Source organism: Dasypus novemcinctus, unplaced genomic scaffold (genome assembly GCF_030445035.2).
Source record: "Dasypus novemcinctus isolate mDasNov1 unplaced genomic scaffold, mDasNov1.1.hap2 scaffold_124, whole genome shotgun sequence".
Classification (NCBI taxonomy): domain Eukaryota; kingdom Metazoa; phylum Chordata; class Mammalia; order Cingulata; family Dasypodidae; genus Dasypus; species Dasypus novemcinctus.
Genome location: NW_026688150.1, coordinates 98,614 through 119,317, shown reverse-complemented (window position 1 = coordinate 119,317; position 20,704 = coordinate 98,614). Strand labels below are relative to the sequence as shown.

At 67.6% G+C, this 20,704-nt stretch overlaps 2 protein-coding genes across 2 annotated transcripts in view; both read left to right on the top strand.

Annotated features, from left to right (window-relative positions):
- BRD4 (bromodomain containing 4) overlaps positions 1–15,350 on the top strand; it is a 64,088-nt gene extending 48,738 nt beyond the window's left edge. The window contains 15 exon segments of the mRNA XM_071213589.1: positions 1,993–2,202; positions 2,588–2,784; positions 2,879–3,174; positions 3,482–3,592; positions 9,322–9,374; positions 9,483–9,535; positions 9,537–9,811; positions 10,090–10,653; positions 12,488–12,600; positions 12,680–12,842; positions 12,926–13,056; positions 13,235–13,440; positions 13,517–13,680; positions 13,683–13,750; positions 13,856–15,350. Coding sequence (XP_071069690.1) covers positions 1,993–2,202; positions 2,588–2,784; positions 2,879–3,174; positions 3,482–3,592; positions 9,322–9,374; positions 9,483–9,535; positions 9,537–9,811; positions 10,090–10,653; positions 12,488–12,600; positions 12,680–12,842; positions 12,926–13,056; positions 13,235–13,440; positions 13,517–13,680; positions 13,683–13,750; positions 13,856–13,924 — 2,673 coding nt within the window. The 3' untranslated portion in view covers positions 13,925–15,350.
- A 2,800-nt stretch (positions 15,351–18,150) lies between these two features.
- Positions 18,151–20,704, top strand: part of EPHX3 (epoxide hydrolase 3) — a 3,127-nt gene continuing 573 nt past the window's right edge. Inside the window, 6 exon segments of the mRNA XM_058292543.2 lie at positions 18,151–18,534; positions 18,536–18,589; positions 18,807–18,892; positions 19,156–19,313; positions 19,460–19,588; positions 20,427–20,701. Of these exon segments, the coding sequence (XP_058148526.1) occupies positions 18,346–18,534; positions 18,536–18,589; positions 18,807–18,892; positions 19,156–19,313; positions 19,460–19,588; positions 20,427–20,701 (891 nt within the window). The 5' untranslated portion in view covers positions 18,151–18,345.

The window sequence follows — 20,704 nt, the reverse complement described above, 5'->3', positions numbered from 1 at the left end:
GCTCCCACAGACACTTTCCGTCTTCTGTTTGATTCTTAGCTGTGTCTTCTGAATTATTCAGGGATGGGGGAGAAGGGCTCTCTCTTGAACAGGGTGCCATCTGTGCTTTCTTTGGAAAACCTTCCCTTCCCTATTGACTTGCACACTCCCGCCCCCACAAGGAAATCAAGCTGAATGATTTCACTGCAATTTCTGTAGACTGCCACCAGGTGGCGGTGGTGTCCCCGGATTGCCTGCAGTAGGCAGCTGGGGGGTCCAGGGAGGTGGTGCTGGTGCGTGGGTAGGCATGGGTGGTAGGTCACCCTGCATTGATCGTGGCGGGTGGATGGGCAGGTGGTTGGGTGATAGACGAGGGGCGGGTGGGTGTCCAGGCTCAGCAGATTTCTACCCATACTCATCATTGGGTGTCCTGGAAAACGGCTGAACCGGAAGTGCTCTGCCATCAGCGTCCGCTGGTATCACCCGGCACCCGCTTCCTGAGTTCTCCATCTGGATTTCCCAGTCCTCTCCTGAAACCCTCTCCTGGCGTCTTCTCCCAGCCTTTACTTCCCAGCAGAGGCTTCTGGTTGGTTGCGTCAAGCCGCTCTGCGTCTTCCTCTTCCTGGAGGAGGAGCGGCGTGCCCCCTGTGGTCCACAGTGGTGTGGGCCACTAGCAGCCTCTTTGGCAGAGGACTTGTTCCAGGAACCAGGCGGGCCGAGCGGGGTCCTTGCTGGGGCTCCGCAGGGCTGGGCGGGGGCCTCGGCAGTGGGCTGCCTGCCCCGGCCACTCCGTCCACCCCGCGGTCTGCAGCCCTCCTTGGTAGGTGAGGGCGCCAGGTGTTGGCTTCGGCGGCAGGGCGGCCCTTCGGGGAGGCCCTCGTGTGGGTGTGTCAGTTGCCCTGCGGGCCTTCCTGCGGAGGCCTTCGTGCACGGCTGGGGCCGGGTGGGCGGGTCGCTCGGTGCAGGGTATAAGGCCATGCTTGTGCCTGCAGCCTCTGGAGGGGGCGTCGTGGTCTCCGAGACAGCGGGTGTTTCCTCGGGCAGAGGGCAGAGGGCCGGAGGTGGGCCTGCTGCAGGCTTGCTAGTCACGTTGCCCGTGCGGGAAGAAGCTGCAAGTGTAGGGCAGCCCACGCCGTTGTTGCCGCAGGGGTATGTGAAAGGGAGCGTGGGGGATCCCGCGGGAGCCCAGGGGTGGGCAGCCTTCATGGCGAGCCCGCGCATGAGTATATCGGGCTCCTCTGGGGCCTCCTGGGTGTCCCCCTCGTGCGCAGCCCTGCTCGAGGGCTTGCTCCGACGCCAGTCAGGAACTTAGCGCACTCCTGGTGCCTGAGCAGCGGCCCCCAGGAGCAGCTCCACACCCACGGGGGACGCTGCCGAGAGGGCGTCCTTCTCCCCAGCTGCCAGAACTGGGGAGGCCTGGTGCTGTCTCCTGCCCCGTCCCGGGCCCCCACGGCTCCTCCCGCGCGCTGGTGCAAGATCGGGGTCTCGTCTGCGCGAGGTGCAACAGTGCTCAACGCGGGTCAGCCTTAAAGGGGACCCTGAAACCCTGCTGGGCTCCGGCCCATCGTCGTCGTCGTCGTCCTTGGGGTCAGCCCTGGGATGGTTTGGGCACCAGCTTCCATCTCCCCTGGGTGCGTGCGTCCTCAGGCTGAAGGGGCCTTGCTGGCCGCACGGCCTGGGAGCGGGACCTCTGCCGCAGGGCGTCCAGCTCCAACGCGAGCTCTTCACGCCCTGGCACACGCGCACTGTGCCGCCTGCTGCCGTCCCACTGGGCCCTGGTGCCCGGAGGCGGGCGTGGCTGGCAGAGACCGCAGCGGGCCTGGCCCTGGGCTGCTATTGGTCGAGGCCTCTGAGGTGGACGCGTGCACGTGGCCTCTCCTCCCTGGGCTGTCTCGAGGGGTGCATGGCCCCCTCCTAGGGAAGAGCATTGGGGGCCCAGCTGGTGGGAGGACGGGCCACCGGCCCCCTGCTCATCTGACCCCCAGCAGCCCTCATGCCCGCCTGTCTCCCCAGGACGTGTTTGAGATGCGCTTTGCCAAGATGCCAGACGAGCCCGAGGAGCCCGTGGTGGCCGTCTCCTCCCCGGCCGTGCCCCCCCCTCCCAAGGCGGTGGCTCCCCCCTCGTCCAGCGATAGCAGCAGCGACAGCTCCTCCGACAGCGATAGCTCGACTGATGACTCTGAGGAGGAGCGGGCGCAGCGCCTGGCCGAGCTGCAGGAGCAGGTGAGGCATGGACCTGGCAGGGGCGGGGTCCCTCCAGGCACAGAGCACGGCCTCCGGCTCCCCGTGTCTCGGGCAGGGTCCTGGGCCCTGTGGGGCCTGGGGTGTTGCGGGCGTGTGTGCCACAAACGGGGCTCGGCCTCTCGAGCAGAGGCCTCTGGGTCCGCTCGGAGCGGGAGCCCAAGCAGCTCAGGCCTGGGAGATGGGGGGACCACCTCTGGGGGGCCACGGGGGCTGCGCCCTCCTGCCGGGCCTGTGGGGCCCGCATGGCCCTGGGGCTGAGCAGCATGGGCCTTGGAGATGGGTGGGGACCCCAGTTGTCCTGGCGCTCAGGCCAGGGCAGTAGGGAAGGAGGCCCCAGCCCGGGCGCGTCTCGTCTTGCCCTCAGCTCAAAGCCGTGCACGAGCAGCTCGCAGCGCTCTCGCAGCCCCAGCAGAACAAACCAAAGAAGAAGGAGAAGGACAAGAAGGAGAAGAAGAAGGAGAAGCACAAAAAGAAAGAGGAGGTGGAGGAGAACAAGAAGAGCAAAGCCAAGGATCCTCCCCCCAAGAAGGCGAAGAAGAGCGGCGGCGGCGGCGGCACCAGGTCTGCCTCCCGCCCCGGGGGCGGGCGGGCGGGCCCCTGCTCACCCACGGGGGTGCTGGGCTGCCCTGACGGGGTCCGTTGGGTCCCCTCGTAGCAAGAAGGAGCCGGTGCCCGCCAGGAGCAAGCCCGCCCCGGCGTGCGAGTCGGAGGAGGAGGACAAGTGCAAGCCCATGTCGTACGAGGAGAAGCGGCAGCTGAGCCTGGACATCAACAAGCTGCCGGGCGAGAAGCTGGGCCGCGTGGTGCACATCATCCAGTCCCGCGAGCCCTCCCTCAAGAACTCCAACCCCGACGAGATCGAGATCGACTTCGAGACCCTGAAGCCCTCGACGCTGCGGGAGCTGGAGCGCTACGTCACGTCCTGTCTGCGCAAGAGGCGGAGGCCACAAGGTGGGGGGCGGGCCTGGGGCCTGGGCGGGGGCGGGCCTTCCCTCGGCAGGCGGGAGCAGAGCCCTCCGGGAGTCGCGGCCCTGCCATCTCTCTCGAGTGCTGGATGACCTGGAGGGGTGTCGGGAGTGTTGCGGGGAGGGGCTTGGGAATCTGGCGCGAGCCCCGTTCTGGCCAGCATGGTGCCTGCCGGCAGCTTGCCACGAGACGGGGCCCTGGGCGGGGTCTGGGCATGGCCACACCAGCGGGTGCGCGGCTGGCCGCTGCCACCAGGCCCTTGCCTGACCCCGCCCCGTGGCTCTGCTTGCAGCCGAGAAGGTCGACGTGATTGCCGGCTCGTCTAAGGTCAAGGGCTTCTCGTCCTCGGAGTCGGAGAGCACCAGCGAGTCCAGCTCCTCGGATAGCGAAGACTCCGAAACAGGTCAGGGTCCCCCTCAGCGCCCCTCTGCGCCCCTTCTCCTGTGTGGGCCTCGTGCTCGGCGCCAGCTCAGGCCACCTCCGGGGCGTGGCCGTGAGAGGAGAGCTGGCTGAGCTCTTCGCCCACCCGCCGGCTGTTTGCTCTACCCAGGGGCGGTGGACAGCCCCTCGCCCTCCCGCAGAGGGCCGGCATACCACCTTGCTCCGGGTCAGGCAGGGAGAACCCAGGGCTTTGGGACAAGCCCCTCATGCCGGCCGGGGCCTGCTCGCCCTAGAATCCCTGTCGTCGCCAGGTGGCCGCCAAGGGGGCCCTGGTGGCCCCGCCCAGCTGGGGTGCTGGCTTCGTGGGGCGCTCCTGCCGCCCAGATAGCCCGGTCTTCTCTGCGTGCCTGGGCCCTGCAGGGTCGTCCCCTGCTTTGGGCAACAGCCGTGGGGCAAGAGCAGGGCAGGCTGAGATGCCAGGACCCGCATGGAGGGCTCTCGTCCCCTTCCCGGGGCTCCGTGCCCTCACCCCCGGAACGTGGAGGGGACGGAACCAGGGGCAGGGACCCCCGGGCAGGCAGCCCTGCGGGGCCACGAGCCTGCAGCAGGGCTGGGTGGGCGTCTCCAGCGACCTCTGCCTCCAGCGCTCCCCCCATGGGAAGTGACCCGCTCGTGCCAAGGAAGCAGGGTTTGCTTCCCCAGCTGGGAGAAGGGAGCCCCTGCGCCACGCTCTGGGCCCTCTGGGGAGGGTGGGACGCAGGGCCGTTCCAGGTGAGCCAGGGCTCCACCCGAGCTGGGCTGCTCGTCTCAGAGACTTGGTTCCGTCCTGGCTGCCTCTTTTTTTCCTTGTGATTTGAAAATTTAATCTCTTACGTCAGCGTAACGTTGCTCCTAACGCCAGGTTGTAACTAAAACGACCCCGGGTGCCTCATTTGATGAATGGGCCGAGCGAGAGGCACCGAGGCCTCCCGTCCAGCCCCCACGCCCACCCTGGCGTCGTTTTCCCCGTGGGCCAGCAGGGGGCGCTGCTCCCCGTGCCCGCCACCAGGCCTCCCGAGGCTGCACCTCTCACGCCCTCCCGTTTTCTCCTAAGAGCGTTAGTGACCAGAGAAAACCCCACGGGCCGAAGCAGACAGGCCCAGGGGCTGGAGGCCTGTGCCGCCCATGTCCTGGACTTGGAGCCCGTCCTCGGGGAGACGGGCACCCCGCACTTCCTGCAGGCTCTTTCCCGCTCTCAAGATCGTATTCCTTCATTAGTTCACTTTTTCTCCTTTGAAGAAACGGGGAGTGTTGTTCGGCACGTCACCCGAGCCCCAGGAGCCGCCGTCCTGGCCGGGGGTGCTGCCTGGCAGGCTCGCGCTGGCCTCACCCTCGCCCGTCCTGCCCCTCCGGGCTCTGCCCACCCCATGGTGGCTGTTCCTGCAAGGACACCTGCCAGCACCTGCCTCTGCGCGGCAGGGTCGCCTGGCCCCAGGCCTTGGCGTGCAGTGCCCCAGCTGCCTATTTCCGTCTGGGGCAGCACACCCTCCTCTTGCTCCCTGAGCGGGCGGGGCGGGCGGAGCTGGGCTTCTCTGTCCCCTTAGCGGCGGTTCTGCCTCGGGGGAAGGGCCAGGGTGGGGGCACTGAGGAGTTTTCCTTCAGTCTTCTGGGACATCGCCGTTTTGCTTTTCTTGCCTGAACTTCCAGTTGGAGTGGAGCCGAAATTCTTGGAAGGGCCTATTTTTGTCCCTTGTACTAAGGGTCAGCTCTGCCAACACTACCCCGATAGATGAATCACCAGAAAAAACCGAGCAGAAGCACTGACTTGCTGGGGGGGGGGGGGGGGCGTATACTGCTGGACCCGTCTGGGGCAGCCGCCCCCAGGTGGAGCCTCAGGACAGGTCAGGGTGCGGGGCTGTGGGGGGAGGCTTCCCTCCCAGCCCATCCTGCCCGCCCACCGCGCCAGCCCCCACGGGGCAGTGGCCTCCTGAGAGCAGACCTGCCTGTAGCTCTGCTGGGGGGGCAGGCACGAGGACCGAGGCGTGGCCTAGGATGCGTCCCCCAACTTTCGACTCATCCCTTGCCTCTTGTGGATTGGGGGTCCCGCCCCGGTGCTCTTGGGGAGCCCCCCGCCCCCCACTGGCGCCCCTCGCACCAGCCCAGCCACCTGGTGCTTTGGGAGGAGAGGCTCTGGGACTGGCTTTGGGCTGCAGCGGGCGCGCTCCAGCTATTTTGGTCTCCAGCTTCCTTTTCCCAGGGCCCCGGGGCTGGCGTGAGTGGGTGTAGCGGCTCCAGGGGAAAGAGGAATGCTGGAGGTTGGGGAAGGAGTGGAGCCTGGCGGTGCAGATGGAGGCCGCTGCGCGCGCCCCAGCTCCCCTGGGCTCCAGCCGCAGGAATTCGCCCGCGTGGGCGTGGCTTTCCCATGCTCAGCTGTGAGCCGTGTGGGCGTGCGCAGTGCATGTGGTGGGCGTGCCGATCCACGCGGGTGCCCTGGAAAAAGTGAGGCTGGCTGTCTCTCTGATGTTTTCTCTTTAACTGCATGTGGAACTGTATCCCCTGTTTTACAACCCGTTTTGTTTCTGGGGAGTTGCAGGAATGTGGGGAGGCGGCCTTGAGCTCCTTTCGGGCCTCCCCATAGTCTGCACAGGCCAGGCCCCCCCCCCTCCTCAGCCAGACTGGCCAGTGCAGAGGACTGCCCCAGGGAGGTGGACCTGGCGCCCGGGCTCCTGTGGGCTTAGCACAGCAGGCTGGTTTCCCAGGAAGGAGAGCGGGGCAGGGCCAGGGGCGCCTCCTGAGATCGCAGGTTCAGGACCAGGGAAGGAAGGGCCGGCTCGCTCGCGGGGCAGGGTGTGCGCAGAAGCTGCGCGGTGGCGCCTCGGGAAGCGGGCAGGCTCCGGGCTCTCTGCAGGCCTCCCAGTATAGGGCTGGGCAGCCCAGTGCCCGCGTCTCTCTCACGCTGGTTTCTCTCTCCCTCTACGTAGGTCCCGCCTAATCATTGGACACGGACTCTTAATAAAAACGGTCTTCAGTTCCAGATTCCTTCCCAGCAAGCTATAGCTTAAGTCCCTTTTCTTCGGTCCGTGAGCGGGCCAGGACTCCATCACGTTGAGAAATTCCTCAGAGCCCGGGGCCTGTCCCGGGGTGGATTAAGTGGATTGAGTCTGCGGCCCCCGGCAGGCGGGCGGGCCGAGCCTCCTGGGTGGCGCCTTTGCCTGCCCGCCCAGCCCGCCCGCGGGCATTGCCGCCTGCGCAGAGCCCCCGGCCGAGCGTTTCCTCTTCATCCTCCCTCTTTCCCCGGGACCCTGAATCTGACCACTTCCGGCCAGGACCTTGTGCTGACGTTAGTCGAGGCAAGATCTCGTTCTGTGTTCAGGAAGAGCACTCTAACACCCAGAGCTTTCCCAGACGAGGCCCGCTGGCCCCTTGGAGGCACCGCGCCTTCTCTCTGGTGCGCGCGAGGCTGTCCCCAGCCACCGCTGGCCCGTAGCCTCCAGAAGTCCTGTCTTGGTCCCAGTTCTTTCTGGAAGCCTGAGTTACCTGTCGTGCATTCTCCCTGCTGCTTTGGCCTCTGCTGAGGTCCATGGGAAAGTGCCTCCTGGCTGCTGCTCCTCCCTCCTCGGGCGGGCAGAAGTGGCCGCACCTCTGCACCCACTCCCCGGCACGGCCAGAGCCCAGCCCTCCCGGGCTGCAGGAGCTCGGAGTGCCAGGCAGCCCTGGGGGCATGAGACCCCCAGGGCTGCCCCTGCTCGTGCCCACGGCACAGCCGGGGGGCAGCGGGCCAGGCCGGATGGCCACGTCACCCTGTCCTTCCAGGGGCACTGAAAGGGTTTTTACTCTAAAAATAAGCACCAGCCCTTTTTTAGTCATCAACCCAGCATCTCAGCAGAAAACTGCCCGACACAAAGCCCCCCGAGGCCTCACGTCCGCGGCTCAGGGAGCCCATCCTCGGTCCCTGGCCTCCAGGCGGCCCGCTGCCAGGCCTGCTCCTATTTTGAGCTGCCCTTTGGCCTGCGCCTGGCGCGTTCCCAGAGCAGCACGGCCGGGATGGCCGAGGCGCTGTGCCCGGGGTCCCCGCAGGATGGTGGGGACGCTGCTGGCCTTGCCTCTGGGAAGAATCGCGTTGTCTGGGGACTCATGGCGACAGGTCCCGTGGCACCCTGCGTGCACACAGCCTGCGCCCTGCCGCCCGCGCGCCCGCCCTTCATGCCTGGGGGCCGCTCTTTGGACTTGGTGGGCGCTGGACCCTGAGGCCCGGCGCCCCGTCCGTCTGGGCCCCCGTCTCTGCCCTGCCGCCCTCCTGTCTCCTTCGCTCGAGTCGGGCCGGGTGGGGGCGGGGACTCGGTGGTGAACCAGATTCCCCGGAAACGTTTGGATTGTGTGTACGATGACCATCTTCTGTAAAGCTGAAATGTGTGTTGAGTTGGAATAAAGATCTCACAGCACTGAAGGCCATCTTCATGTAACCCTTCTTAGGGAGCCGCGGGGGGCGCCGTGGGGGGGTGTGAAGACCCGGCACTCGCCGCGTCCTCTTACCTGCGGCCCGGAGCCCCGAGTCGGCAGGTTCCCAGGCAGGCGCCCGCTTCCCTGGCCCCCCGCCCTGGCCCCGCCAGCCTTCCTCCCGGCACTGCCGTCCCTCGGGCTTCTCTGGCCGCTGTCCCCTCGGCCCAGCCCCCTGTCGCCATTGGCCCCAGGCCCGGGGCCCCCACCGCGGGACCAGGAGCAATGTGGGCTGCGTCCCTGTGTGTGAGGAGCTCTCCTAGCCTCTTCCCGGGCACCGGGCACCTTGGGGCTCCACAGACCCACCCCGCCTGCCCCATTTCCCGGCTGCCCGGGGAGCACCCCTCTCCCCAGGGCCACACGGCTGCCGGGAGAGCCACGGGTCCGTCTCTGCACACCCCTGGGGCCCAGGTTTAGGGTTAGCCACCCCCAACATGCCCAGGTATCCCCAGGTGCTGCCGTTGCTGCGAGGCCACGAGCCCACAGCCGTCAGGGTCTTTTTCGGCGTCAGGCTTTTTCCCACGCTGGCCCGTTGCCCACAGCCCCCGGAGCCGCGGGCACAGCCTCGCCGTGTGGGAAGCCTGTGCCCTCCAGCACGCCGGCGGGGGCCCAGGTGCTGGGCGCCCAGGGGCCCGCGTTGGGCGGCAGTTCTTAGTGGAAGCCTCCGGGTGGGGGAGAGGACCGCCCGCCCGGGAGCGTGGCCCCAGGGCCTCTTCCCCGCCAGCCGAGGACCAGCGAGAGGGGGCTGCCCCCGCCAGCTCCTGGCCTTGTGGGGCGTCTTCTGGGGGCCCCTCCCCGCCCCTGGAGTGCTCGCCCCAGGGTTCCCGTGGGTCCCCTCTGGCTGTCCCTTCCTGCCCAGGCCGCCTCGCCCCTGCTACAGGCACCTCGTGGAGCTGCAGCGCCCCCAGCCCACCCCTGCTTCCCCAAGACGGAAGGCGCAACCTTGGTGTGCGCCTTCCGGGGCCCGGCCTGGGGCGTTAGCGCCAGTGACTGCGGGCGCGCCCTCCCAGCCTCGCTGCTTTTCCGCGTCCTTGGCGGCCGGCATTGGTGTTCTTGGCATCTGGGGTCCTTCCAAAACGGCGTGCTGGGGGCGGGAGCACGGAGGCCCTCACCGGCAGCGAGGAGGGCTGCCCGGGCGCCACCTCCAGCGCCTGTGCCCGCCCGCGGCCCGCCCCGCCCCCCCGGGCCACCAGGCCCTCTCCCCCGCGCGCCGTCTGCATCCCGGCTCGGCCTGCGCCTCTCCCCAGACCCTCACCACCTTCTCTCTTTCTGCAGAGTTGGCGCCAAAGTCCAAAAAGAAGGGGCACCCGGTGAGGGAGCAGAAGAAGGTACGCGGCCTCGGCCCCCGCGAAGCCAGCAGCCACCTGCCTGGAGGGCCCTGGGGACCGGGCGTGGCCGGGCGGCCCCCTGACCCCGCCCTGTCTGTCTGTCCACAGCACCATCACCACCACCACCCGCAGATGCAGCCGGCGCCAGCCCCGCCGCCCCCGCCCCCCGCCGCCCCCGCAGCAGCAGCCCCCGCCGCCCCCGCCCTCCCTGCCTCCGCAGCCGGCCCCGCCGCTGAAGGCCTCGCCCCCGCCCTTCATGGCCGCCCAGGTGCCCGTGCTGGAGCCGCAGCTCCCGGGCAGCGTCTTCGACCCTGTCGGCCCCTTCGCCCAGCCCATCCTGCACCTCCCGCCGCCCGAGCTGCCCCCGCACCTGCCCCCGCCGCCCGAGCACAGCACCCCGCCTCCGCTCAGCCAGCACGCCGTGGTCTCCCCTCCAGGTGAGCCGCGCGCAGGGCAGGGGGCTGTGGGGTCAAGGCGCCGGGCCTGGCAGGTGCGCCTCCGTGGGGTGGGGGCGTCCGGGGGTTTCGTGACGTGTACCTCTGTGGCTTGGGTGTCTGTGAGCAGCCCGGGTGAGGACATGGGGGAGCAAGCCCGGGGCCCCTGGGGCCTAGCACGCTTGGGGGAGACGCAGCTTGAACCTGGAGGGGTGGGGAGACCCGGGTGGAGGGCCGCGGGCGGGCGACAGGGCCCTCACCGCCACCGCCTCTCCTTGCAGCTTTGCACAACGCGCTGCCCCAGCAGCCATCGCGGCCCAGCAACCGAGCCGCTGCCCTGCCCCCCAAGCCCGCCCGGCCGCCGGCCGCGTCGCCCGCCCTGGCCCAGCCGCCCCTGCTCCCCCAGCCCCCCCTGGCCCAGCCGCCTCAGGTGCTGCTGGAGGACGAGGAGCCGCCCGCCCCGCCCCTCACCTCCATGCAGGTGCAGCTGTACCTGCAGCAGCTGCACAAGGCACAGCCCCCCACCCCCCTGCTCCCTTCCGTGAAGGTGCAGTCCCAGCCCCCACCCCCCCTGCCACCCCCGCCCCACCCCTCGGTGCAGCAGCCGCCGCCCCCGCCCCAGCCCCAGCCGCCCCCGCCGCCGCAGCACCAGCCCCCTCCCCGGGCCGTGCACATGCAGCCCCTGCCCTTCCCCACCCACATCCAGCAGCCCCCGCCGCCCCCCAGCCAGCAGCCCCCCCACCCGCCACCGGGCCAGCAGCCCCCGCCGCCGCCCGCCAAGCCTCAGCACGTCATCCAGCATCACCCTTCTCCCCGGCACCACAAGGCAGACCCCTATGCCACGGGTAAGTGCCCGCGTCTGGGGTCTGCGGGCAGGGGGTGGGCACAGCCTGTGCCCTTGGCCACGGCTCCGTCAGGCGTCTGCTCGGGCCGCAAGCCGAGGCCCCCACCCAGGAGAGGTTCCAGTGCTTGCTGGGGTAGGGGATGCAGAGCCCAGGGGGTGCACCTGACGCACCAGGACGGGCCTGTGGGAGGTCGTGACCAGAGGGTGGACGGGGTGCTCCAGCGGCCAGACTGTGGAGCCTGGGCCGTGGTGGCCGTCTGGACGGACGGGCTCTGCCCGTGGGGGGCCTTGTGGGGGGCCCCGGGGTGTCGGCGTTTCTCTGCCGTGGACCTCCCTGCCTCGGCAGTGCAGGAGAGCCTGGGCTCGGGCCCGCACGGGGGCGGCAGTGAGCTGGGGTCCCTGTCGCGGGTGCCGGGCGAGCGCGGGGAGCCTGGGAAGGCCTTGCCCACCTCCCTCGAGCCTCGGGGCAGGTGAAGGGGCGCCTCCACGGGGCCTCCTGCTTCTGAACAGAGGCCGGCATTGCGTGACTGGCGAGCGGGCGGGGGTGGGGCCAGGCCCAGCCCGGGACAGGCTCGCGGCGCAGGGCTGCGTGGGCAGGACCGGGGCAAGGCCCGGGTTGCAGAGGCGGGGGCCCCAGTGGGGGCTGCATCCTGTCGGGGCGGCCGGGAGGCATCCAGGGCGAGACCCGGCTTGCCTGGCCCAGCCCGGGCACGAACCCGGCAGAGCCGAGGCGTCAGGCCCCGGCCCAGCCCTTCCTGCCAGGCCTCTGGGCCGCAGGGGAGCGGGGTCGGGACTGGGGTGTCGCACAGCGCACGCCGCGGGCTCGGCTTAGCCGTCACCGGGGTGTTTGCCCGCGCTGCCCCTAGAAGCTCCCGGAGAGCTCCCCTCAGCTCACCGTGGGCCGGGAGCTTCGGGACCGACGCGTGTGCGTTTTGTTGTGCTTTGCCTTCTCAAGACACAAGGGCAGGGGTGGAGCTGGGGCCTCACATGGGAAGCCGGCGCTCAGCCACTCAGCCCCGTTGGCTCCGTTGTGGGGTTTTTGGTGCTTTTTTTTGTTTGTTTACTTTATTTGCTGCTTGCTTGCTTTTGTTTCCAGGAGGCACCGGGTATAGAACCTACTACCTCCCGCTTGGGAAGCAGACGCTCAGCCGTTTGAGCCATGTCAGCTCCCTGCACGTGTGTTTTTTCTAAGAGTTGATCTTTTAGAGTCTTTTGAGGGTCACGGGAAACAGCAGAGAGCTCAGAGATGCCCCGCGTGGCCCTGCCCTTCCCGGTCTCTCCCTCTCCCACCTGGGTGTGGGATGCGTCATGCACAGCCCGAGCCCCCAGAGGGCTCAGCTGCACGCCCGGTCTCGGGGCTCCGACACCCCGTAGCGCCCAGGCCTGCTCTCGTAGTGTCGACCGGAGCGTCCGCCCTGAGGACAAACACCCCGAGCGGTGCCTTCGTGCTCCTCTGCCCCCACCCCCGAGCGCGCAGCAACCCCTGGCCTCGCCGCTTCCAGGGCATCCATCCCCCACTGGAGTCGAGGCCTGACTCTTCCAGCCCGGCCCCTTCCCCTGGCCCGTGACCCCTCTGGCCTCTCTGCCGGGGCTCGAGAGCTCGCGCCAGGCCATGTTCCGGGGCGTGCGGCGCTGGGGTCCGTTCCCCCTCTTCACCCGCACGGAGTGTCACACGTGCTTCCAGTTCTGCAGAAGAGGGTGCCTTTTCAAAAGTGCCCCCGGTGGCCCCACTGCACATGAGTGCGGCAGAGCGGGCCGGGGCGCCCGGCAGCCTGCCCTCCCCGCGGCGCCCCTGGGCCCGCCAGCCGCCCTGACGCCTCTCCCCCCTCTCCTAGGTCACCTCCGGGAAGCCCCCTCCCCGCTTATGATCCACTCCCCCCAGATGCCTCCGTTCCCGAGCCTGACCCACCAGTCTCCGCCCCAGCAAAGCGTCCAGCCCAAGAAGCAGGTAAAGGGCAGGGGGAGGCCGCAGCCCCCGGGGCGAGGCGCCTTCCCGTACCGCCCCCTCACCGCCATGGCCGCCGCAGGAGCTGCGCGCCGCCTCCGTGGTCCAGTCCCAGCCCCTGGTGGTGGTGAAGGAGGAGAAGATCCACTCGCCCGTCATCCGCAGCGAGCCCTTCAGCCCTTCGCTGCGGCCAGAGCCCCCCAAGCACCCAGAGAGCGTCAAGGCCCCCGTCCACCTGCCCCAGCGTGAGTGCCCCCCGCCCGTGCCCGCCGCCAGGCCCCACACCAGATGCCGGGACGGCTGGGCCCATGGGCTGTTTGCGTTCCAGGGCCAGACATGAAGCCGGTGGACGTGGGGAGGCCCGTGATCCGGCCCCCCGAGCAGAACGCACCCCCTCCTGGGGCCCCCGACAAGGACAAGCAGAAGCAGGAGCCCAAGACCCCAGTTGCTCCCAAAAAGGTAGCAAAGTGGGACTGAGTGTGCCCCGGGGAGGCCCTGCGAGGGCAGCCCCCAGCCCTGCCTGCCGGGTGCCCAGGGCTCCCGCAGGGCCCGCTGGCCGGTGGTGGCCTGGCCTTACGGTCCAGGGCCCTGCTGCCCCGCGCCCACCATGCGCCAACCCTGGCCCCCTCACCTGCAGGACCTAAAGATCAAGAACATGGGCTCCTGGGCCAGCCTGGTGCAGAAGCACCCGGCCGCCCCATCCTCCACGGCCAAGGCGTCCAGCGACAGCTTTGAGCAGTTCCGCCGGGCGGCGCGGGAGAAGGAGGAGCGGGAGAAGGCGCTGAAGGCGCAGGCGGAGCTCGCGGAGAAGGAGAAGGAGCGGCTGCGGCAGGAGCGCCTGAGGTGGGCCGGGCTCCGGGGGGGGCGCAGGGATCTCGGGGACGGCCTCGAGCCCCGCTGACGGCCCCGCTCTGCTCAGGAGCCGCGAGGACGAGGATGCGCTGGAGCAGGCGCGGCGAGCCCACGAGGAGGCGCGCCGGCGCCAGGAGCAGCAGCAGCAGCGGCAGGAGCAGCAGCAGCAGCAGCAGCAGGCGGTCGCCGCCGCGGCCGCCGCCGCCGCCCCCCAGGCCCAGAGCTCCCAGCCCAGTCCATGCTGGACCAGCAGAGAGAGCTGGCCCGGAAGCGGGAGCAGGAGCGGAGGCGCCGGGAAGCGGTGAGGACCAGGGCGGTGGGGGCGGAGCAGGGTGCCCAGGTGCTCGGGGACTCAGGGTGGGCTGAGGGCCGCCGGCCTGACCCCTCCCCGACCCTCTCCCCCCAGATGGCAGCTACCATTGACATGAATTTCCAGAGTGACCTCTTGTCGATATTTGAAGAAAACCTTTTCTGAGAGCACCTGGGTGACTTCTGACTTGGATTTTCTGGCGGAAACGTTGACTTCATAGTGTTAGGGGCGGTGGTGGAGGTGGGAGCAGCGGCCGGGGCCCTCTCCTGCATGCGACGCTTGGGGCAGGCCCAGTGGGAGCCGAGGACCGCAGAGCCCGTCTGCCTTACAGCCAGCCGGACGCCCGCCCCCCGCCGCCCCCCACGGACGTCAGCCCGGAGCAGCCCCCCGCGGGCGGCCGGGGCCGAGGCCGCCCTCGCCAAATGTCCACGCAGTATACACAGGCCTGGTTGCCGCCGCCGCCGTGACTGGCTTCTGCCCGCGAGACCACGACGTGCGTGGCGTCCTGCCCGCCAGGAGCCCTGCCCCACCGGCCGCCCGCTCCCGGGAGTCCAGGGCAGGCCCTGCGGCGGGGGGCGGGCCGAGGCGCCCCCCTCCCCAGCCGGCACTGACTTTGCCTTGAACAGACCTTCCCTCCCCCCCCCACAAGCCTTTAATCGAGAGCCACTCTCCGTAAGTGTTCGCTTGTGCAAAAGGGAATCGTGCCGTGGAGGTGTGTGTGTCCCATGGCGGTGCAGAGCGGGTGACGGTCACGCACGTGTGGCGGGCCTTGCCGGGCAGCGAGGCCACCAACCAAAGTCACTTCCTCCCCACCTGCGTTTCTGTTTATTCCTATATAGACATTTTTGTTGTTGAGTTGTATTTTATTTTTAATTTTCTCTTCTCCAGACACAATGGCACTGCTTATCTTAAAACGGCGTGACCGTCCCCGCACTGTGGGTAGTGTGTGATGTGGCTGTGTCGTATAGTGGACCTAGCCGGCCTCTCTCTGTTTGACGTTTATTGGTGACTCCACCAAGCTCGGTGTTTAAAAACCTCCCAAGAGAATTCCACACACACACATACACACACACAGACACGAAACAAAACACACACACACCAAAAAACTGTTTATATTTTACTCAGTTTCAAACTTTATTGGTTTATTTTTCAATTATAAAACCAGAAAGCTGCAGTTTTTGGGTTTTCTTCCTTCCCCCTCCCCCTTCATTCGTTGGTTTCTTCTTTGTTTTTTTAACATCAAATCTGCTTGAGTTGTTTTGTTTTTTTTTTTTTTTACTGGGAAGGGACCGGCCAGGTCTGGGGTGGGCATCTGGGGGGGGGGGGGGGCCGCAGGCTGAGGCCATGGTCCCCGCCCCGCCCCCCCTCCGTGGACCGTTCCCGCCCGTTTCATTTTTATTTTATTGTTTCTGATTTTTGTAACCGGAGCCCTCGGCGAGCTTAGGCGTGCCATGAGACCCCGCTCCCCCACCACAGCGCTGGTGCTTCCGTGCCGGCCAAGCTCTGGCGTCGCTGAGGAGTTGGACTTGGCTGCGGGGAGGATGCACTTGGTCTGTACTGATCATGGAATAAACACATCTCTCTTTTTTAATGCTGGCGTCTCCCTGCCGTTTCTTTGTGAACCACCTGTTGCCGAGGCCAGGCCCCCGAGCCTCCAGGTCCCCAGGCTGCCCCATCAGAGAAGGGCGGCACAGGGCAGCCCCTCTCCAGGCCCCCCGCCCCCCCCCCCGGGCCTTCCCTGGGCGCCAGCATGGGGGGGCTGTGACGGGAGGCCCTGGCAGGACCTGGCCAAGCACCCAGCAGTATTCTTCCCTTCTGTCCCCCTCGCCCCCCACTCACTGAGGGGACCCGGCCACTTCCCCCAGCTCCCCTCCCTCTGCCCGACGACTCCTTTCGTTTAAGCTCAGGGTAAGCAGATATTCTTAGCTAAGTGAACATCCCCCCCAAATCGGGTCCTCGCCCCCACGCGTGCACACGTTCCTGCCCGAGAAAGCCCACCAGGCGGCTGCCCCGTCCTGCCCGCGCACACCGCAGCCCCAGGGCCAGGGGCAGCGCCTGGGGACGGCCCTGGGACCCGAGATAGGAGGTCTGGACTTAGGGGTCCGTGGCTACAGCCGTGCTGACGTGCAGCCCCTTCCCTTCCACCAGACCTCCCGGCTGGGGCCAGAGGCCCCGCTTCCTTGCTGTCCCCACCCAGGCTCTTCCCCACGACGCCAGTGTGCCCGTTCCAGTGTGATGTTGATTCGGGTGGTTTGGGGGTTTCTTTCATCTCATTCACTTCTCTCATTTTGCTCTTCGTTTTGTTGGGAAACTTCCCAAGGCCAGGTCTGTTTAGCTGGAAAAATGGTTTCGTCTGCGCCTTCCTACTAAAGAGTTTAAGTCTGCTAAGGCCCCCCTCCGTGCCGACTGATGGGTGTCTAACTGGGTTGTAATTAGAACCAGGATCTACTATTTAATTTCTCCATCCAGTCCCCAGCCCCTCCCACAGCGCTAGAAATCTTTGTCCTGTACAAAAGCCTGAGAGGTGTGTACCAGCCCCACTGTACTGTATGCACATGCACGGATCGCTTGGCCAATAATTATGTCCGTGAACCTGAGACTTGTATTAAACACTTTGGACATTTGTAGACGGGAATTCGTAGACTTTTCACTTATATACTAAAGATTTTTTTCCTCCCTCCTTTTTTTTTTTTTTTTTTTTTGGTGCAGTTCTCATTACAAAAATAAACATTTGTACTGAATGTAAAGTTAACGTCCTGTGGCCACGGCTGTCTTTTGTCTGAGGGTAGAGTCAGGGTTGCTGCGGGGAGAGGAGCAGGGTTGTGTGAGTAGCAGGAGAAGGGAGGTCCCCAGACTGGATTCCAAGTGTGGCCCGGTCAGAAGCCTCGGGAGAGATCCCAGAGGCTCATCCACGTGTTCTGGAGAACCGACCAGATGCAGAGGCATAAAAGAAGCCAGAGCTAGGACACAGGCCAAAGCAGGCAAGGAAAAGAAGAAAAGCAACGAGTCCGGAGGTCACAAAAGTTTGCGCAACCCAGGCGACGTGATCACAGATGCATTCTCAGCCACCGCGCACCTCCCAAGTGGCAACACCGACTTCCGCACGCACCCAGGACAGTATGGTGCCAGCAGCCAGGCGGACAGGAAGGGCTGGATGCGGGTGGGAGAGGAAGGAGGGGTGCGACCGGCAGGGTGCGGAGATCAGGGAAGCCGCCAAGAGCAGGTGCTGCCAGCGGCGGCCACCGCCAACCGACAGCCCCCCCCCCCCCCCCAATCCGGTGAGCCCGGCACTCCTGGGTGTCGGGAGGGGGCGCCCGCCGCCCTCGGGGTTGCCGGCGGGCCGGCTGTGTGGCTGGGGGCGACGGCCCGAGCACCCCCACTTCAGGCTGGTGGTCTGCAACCTGGGGCTGCGGGGACAGTACCTGCACCGAGCAGGTTGAATGATGGCTGGCTGGCCCTAAAGTACTTACGAAACGTGGCCTCCCTCGTCACCCTGAGGACCTTGAGGGGAGGTCGCGAAAGGGTCGGAGGGAGAAGCTGGGACACCCCCCCCTCCCGGCTGCGGGGGTGGGGGAGCGCCGGGCTCCGCCCCCGTGTCCCATTGGCCGCCGCTGCGAGAGAAGCCCCGCCCCCGGCGCCCGTCCATGGGCCCCTGGGGCGGGGCCTGCCGCCGGCACGGCCTCCCCACGCCGCTGTCCAATCACAGCCGAGGAGGGGCGGGCCGACGGGCCTGCCTGGGCCAACTGGAGCCCGCGCGGGCCGAGGCCGCTGGACCCGCCGTTGGAAGCAGGACTGGGTGGAGGTGCTGCGGGCCCCTCGGAGCCAGGCCAAGGGGAGGGCCGTGCGCTCCAGGGGGAGCTCACGGGGGAGGGGGGGGGGGTCGGCAGCCGTGACGCCCGAGGCCTCCTCGGGCCGCAGAGGCCGCCCGCGCCTTCCGGCTTGCTTCGGCCATGGCCCTACCCGTCCCGCTCCTTCCGCTTCCGGCCCCGCCATATTAGGCGCCAGCCCCGCCCCCTCGCCTCATTGGTCCGGCCCCTGCGCCCGGGCCTGTCCCCCTCCAGGCTCCACCCCAGGCCCGCCCATCCGCCTAGGCCACGCCCCCTAGCCCCTACAACGCCCCTGGGCCAGGTAGGGCCCACCTTTCCGGCTTCTGGCGCACAGGCCGTCTCAGGCTCCGCCCATCGCCCCCTGTCCCCGGGTCTGTCCGGGCCCAGCAGCTCCAGTTCTTCAGAGACCCCCCTACACACACCTGCGTTGGCCCCGCCCAGCGTTCTAGCCGGCCCCGCCTCCCAACAAGGCCCCGCCCCCGCCTAGGCCCCGCCCACCTCCCCAGTTCCCCGCTCCGCCGGCCACCTGCGCCGGCCCCGCCCCGCGCCCGGCCCCCGCCCCGCGCCCCGGTGCGCGCCCGGCACTCGGCTGAGCCGCGCGCCCCGGCGGCTTGGGTCTGAGCCGGCCCCCGTCTTCCCTCGGCGCGCCCCGCCAGCCCCGACGGCACGGAGGGGCCCCAGCGCAAGGGCGGGGGGCTCCCCGGCCCGGCCCCCGCCCCCGGCGGCAGCGCGGCGGTGGCCGTGCCGCCGCGCGCCGCCATGCCCGAGCTGGCGGTGACGGCGCTGCTGGCGCCGTCGCGGCTGACGCTCAAGCTGCTGCGCGCCGTCCTGTGGAGCCTCGTGTTCTCGGCCGCGCTGCTGGCGGCCGCCGTCTACGGCTGCGTCGCGCTCGCGCACGTGCTGTGCCGGCCCCGGCGCGGCTGCTGCGGGCGCCCCCGGCGCGCCGCCCCCCGCCTGCCTGAGCGACCCCGCGCTGGGCCAGCACGGCTTCCTCGGCCTGCAGGTGAGCGCGGGGGCCGCGGAGCCTTGTGGGGGCGCGGGCGGGGATGGGGGGGGGGCGGGGGAGGAGGACTTGGGGCCAGGGGCCCGGGGGGGGGGGGGTGCCCTCGGGGTGGAAGAGGACCGGGATCCGGGGCCTGGAGACAGTGGACCGCGCACTTGGGGCGTCTAGGGAGGAGGGGGGCCCCCCCGAGCCTGAGAATGCGCCTCCCCCCACCAAGACTTCGGGGCTGCGCCTGCATTACGTGTCCGCCGGACGCGGCAACGGGCCCCTCATGCTGTTTCTGCACGGCTTCCCCGAGACCTGGTAGGTAGCAGGCCAGGCCCACAGGGCGCACGGGGGGGGGCGGGGGGCGGGCAGGTGGAGCTCGGGCCAGGCTGGTGGGGGGACACCCGGGAGGCAGCGCCGCACCCGGGGCGCTAATGGCCTCAACCTGGAGGTCCCCCTCCTTCTTTCTGGGAAGGAAGGTGGGGTGGCGGAAGTCCCTAGGGCAGCGGGCGCCTCCTGGGAGGCCCTGACTCAACCTCCCCCTCCCGGCCCGGCCCATCCTGGCCCGGCCCGCCCGGCAGGTTCTGCTGGCGCTACCAGCTCCGGGAGTTCCAGAGCCGCTTCCACGTCGTGGCCTTGGACATGCGTGGCTACGGCCCCTCGGACGCACCGCGGGAAGTGGACTGCTACACTGTCGACCTGCTGATGGCCGACATCCAGGATGTCATCCTGGGCCTGGGTACGTGGGGGGGGGTGGCGGGGGACAGGGCCGCAGACGCGCCCCCCAGCCCCCCACTCGGCCACCCACCCGCCCCCAACCCTCCCCTGCCCTTACCCCACGCCCACCTGGCTGTGCTCAGGCCAGCAGCGACTCTGACCTTTCAGGTTACTCCAAGTGCATCCTGGTGGGCCACGACTGGGGCGGGCTCCTGGCTTGGAACTTCTCCATCTACTACCCCTCCCTGGTCGAGCGGCTGGTGGTGTCCAGCGCAGCCCCCATGTCGGTGTACCAAGGTGTGTCGGGGAGCCGGGGTCTCTGGGGTGCCCTTGAGTGCAGGGCGTGTGCCTGTGCCGGCCCCTCTCTAGCTGCCGGGGAAACTCACCGAGCGCTGGAGACCTAGTGGGGTACCCGAAACCCTGGAATGCTCCCAATCTAAAATCAGTGTGTGCCTGTACACATGGGACTGAGCAGCCTTTTATTCTATGATTATCATTTTTTAAAGATTTATTTATTTCTGTCCCCTTCCCCGTTTTTTTGTTTTTTAAGAATTATTTCTCTCCCCTTCCACCCCCCCCACCCCGGTTGTCCGTTCTCTGTGTCTATTTGCTGCGTCTTCTTTGTCTGCTTCTGTTGTTGTCAGCGGTATGGGTATCTGTGTTTCTTTAGGTTGTGTCATCTTGTTGTGTCAGTTCTCCGTGTGGGCGGCGCCATTTTTAGGCAGGCTCCACTTTCTTTTGCGCTGGGCGGCTCTCCTTATGGGGTGCACTCCTTGCGCGTGGGGCTCCCCTATGCGGGGGACACCCCTGCGTGGCAGGGCACTCCTTGCGCACATCAGCACTGCACGTGGGCCAGCTCCACACGGGTCAAGGAGGCCCGGGGTTTGAACCGTGGACCTCCTTTGTGGTAGACGGACGCCCTCACCACTGGGCCAAGTCCGCCACCCCCCTTCCCCCCTGTTGTCTGCTCTCTGTGCCCATTCGCTGTATTCTTCTGTGTCCACTTGTATTCTCATGCGGCACCAGGAAACGTTGTTGTTTTTTGTTGTTGTTGTGTCATCTTGCTACATCAGCTCTCCATGTGTGCAGTGCCACTCCTGGGCGGGCTGCACTTTTTTCACAGCTCTCCTTGCAGGGCACACTCTTTGCACGTGGAGCTCCCCTACACAAGGGACACCCCTGTGTGGCACGGCACTTCTTGCACGCGGCAGCACTGTGCATGGGCCAGCTCACGACAGGGGTCAGGAGGCTCGGGTTATCAAACCCTGGACCCCCCCATATGGTAGGCAGATGCTCTATCAGTTGAGGCACATCTGCTTCCTTGAGCAGCACTTTTTGAGCACTTATTCCAACAAAGCTGTTACTTGCCACCAGCCTTCTGGACTTATGCAAGCGTTATTTATCCCCCCTGCA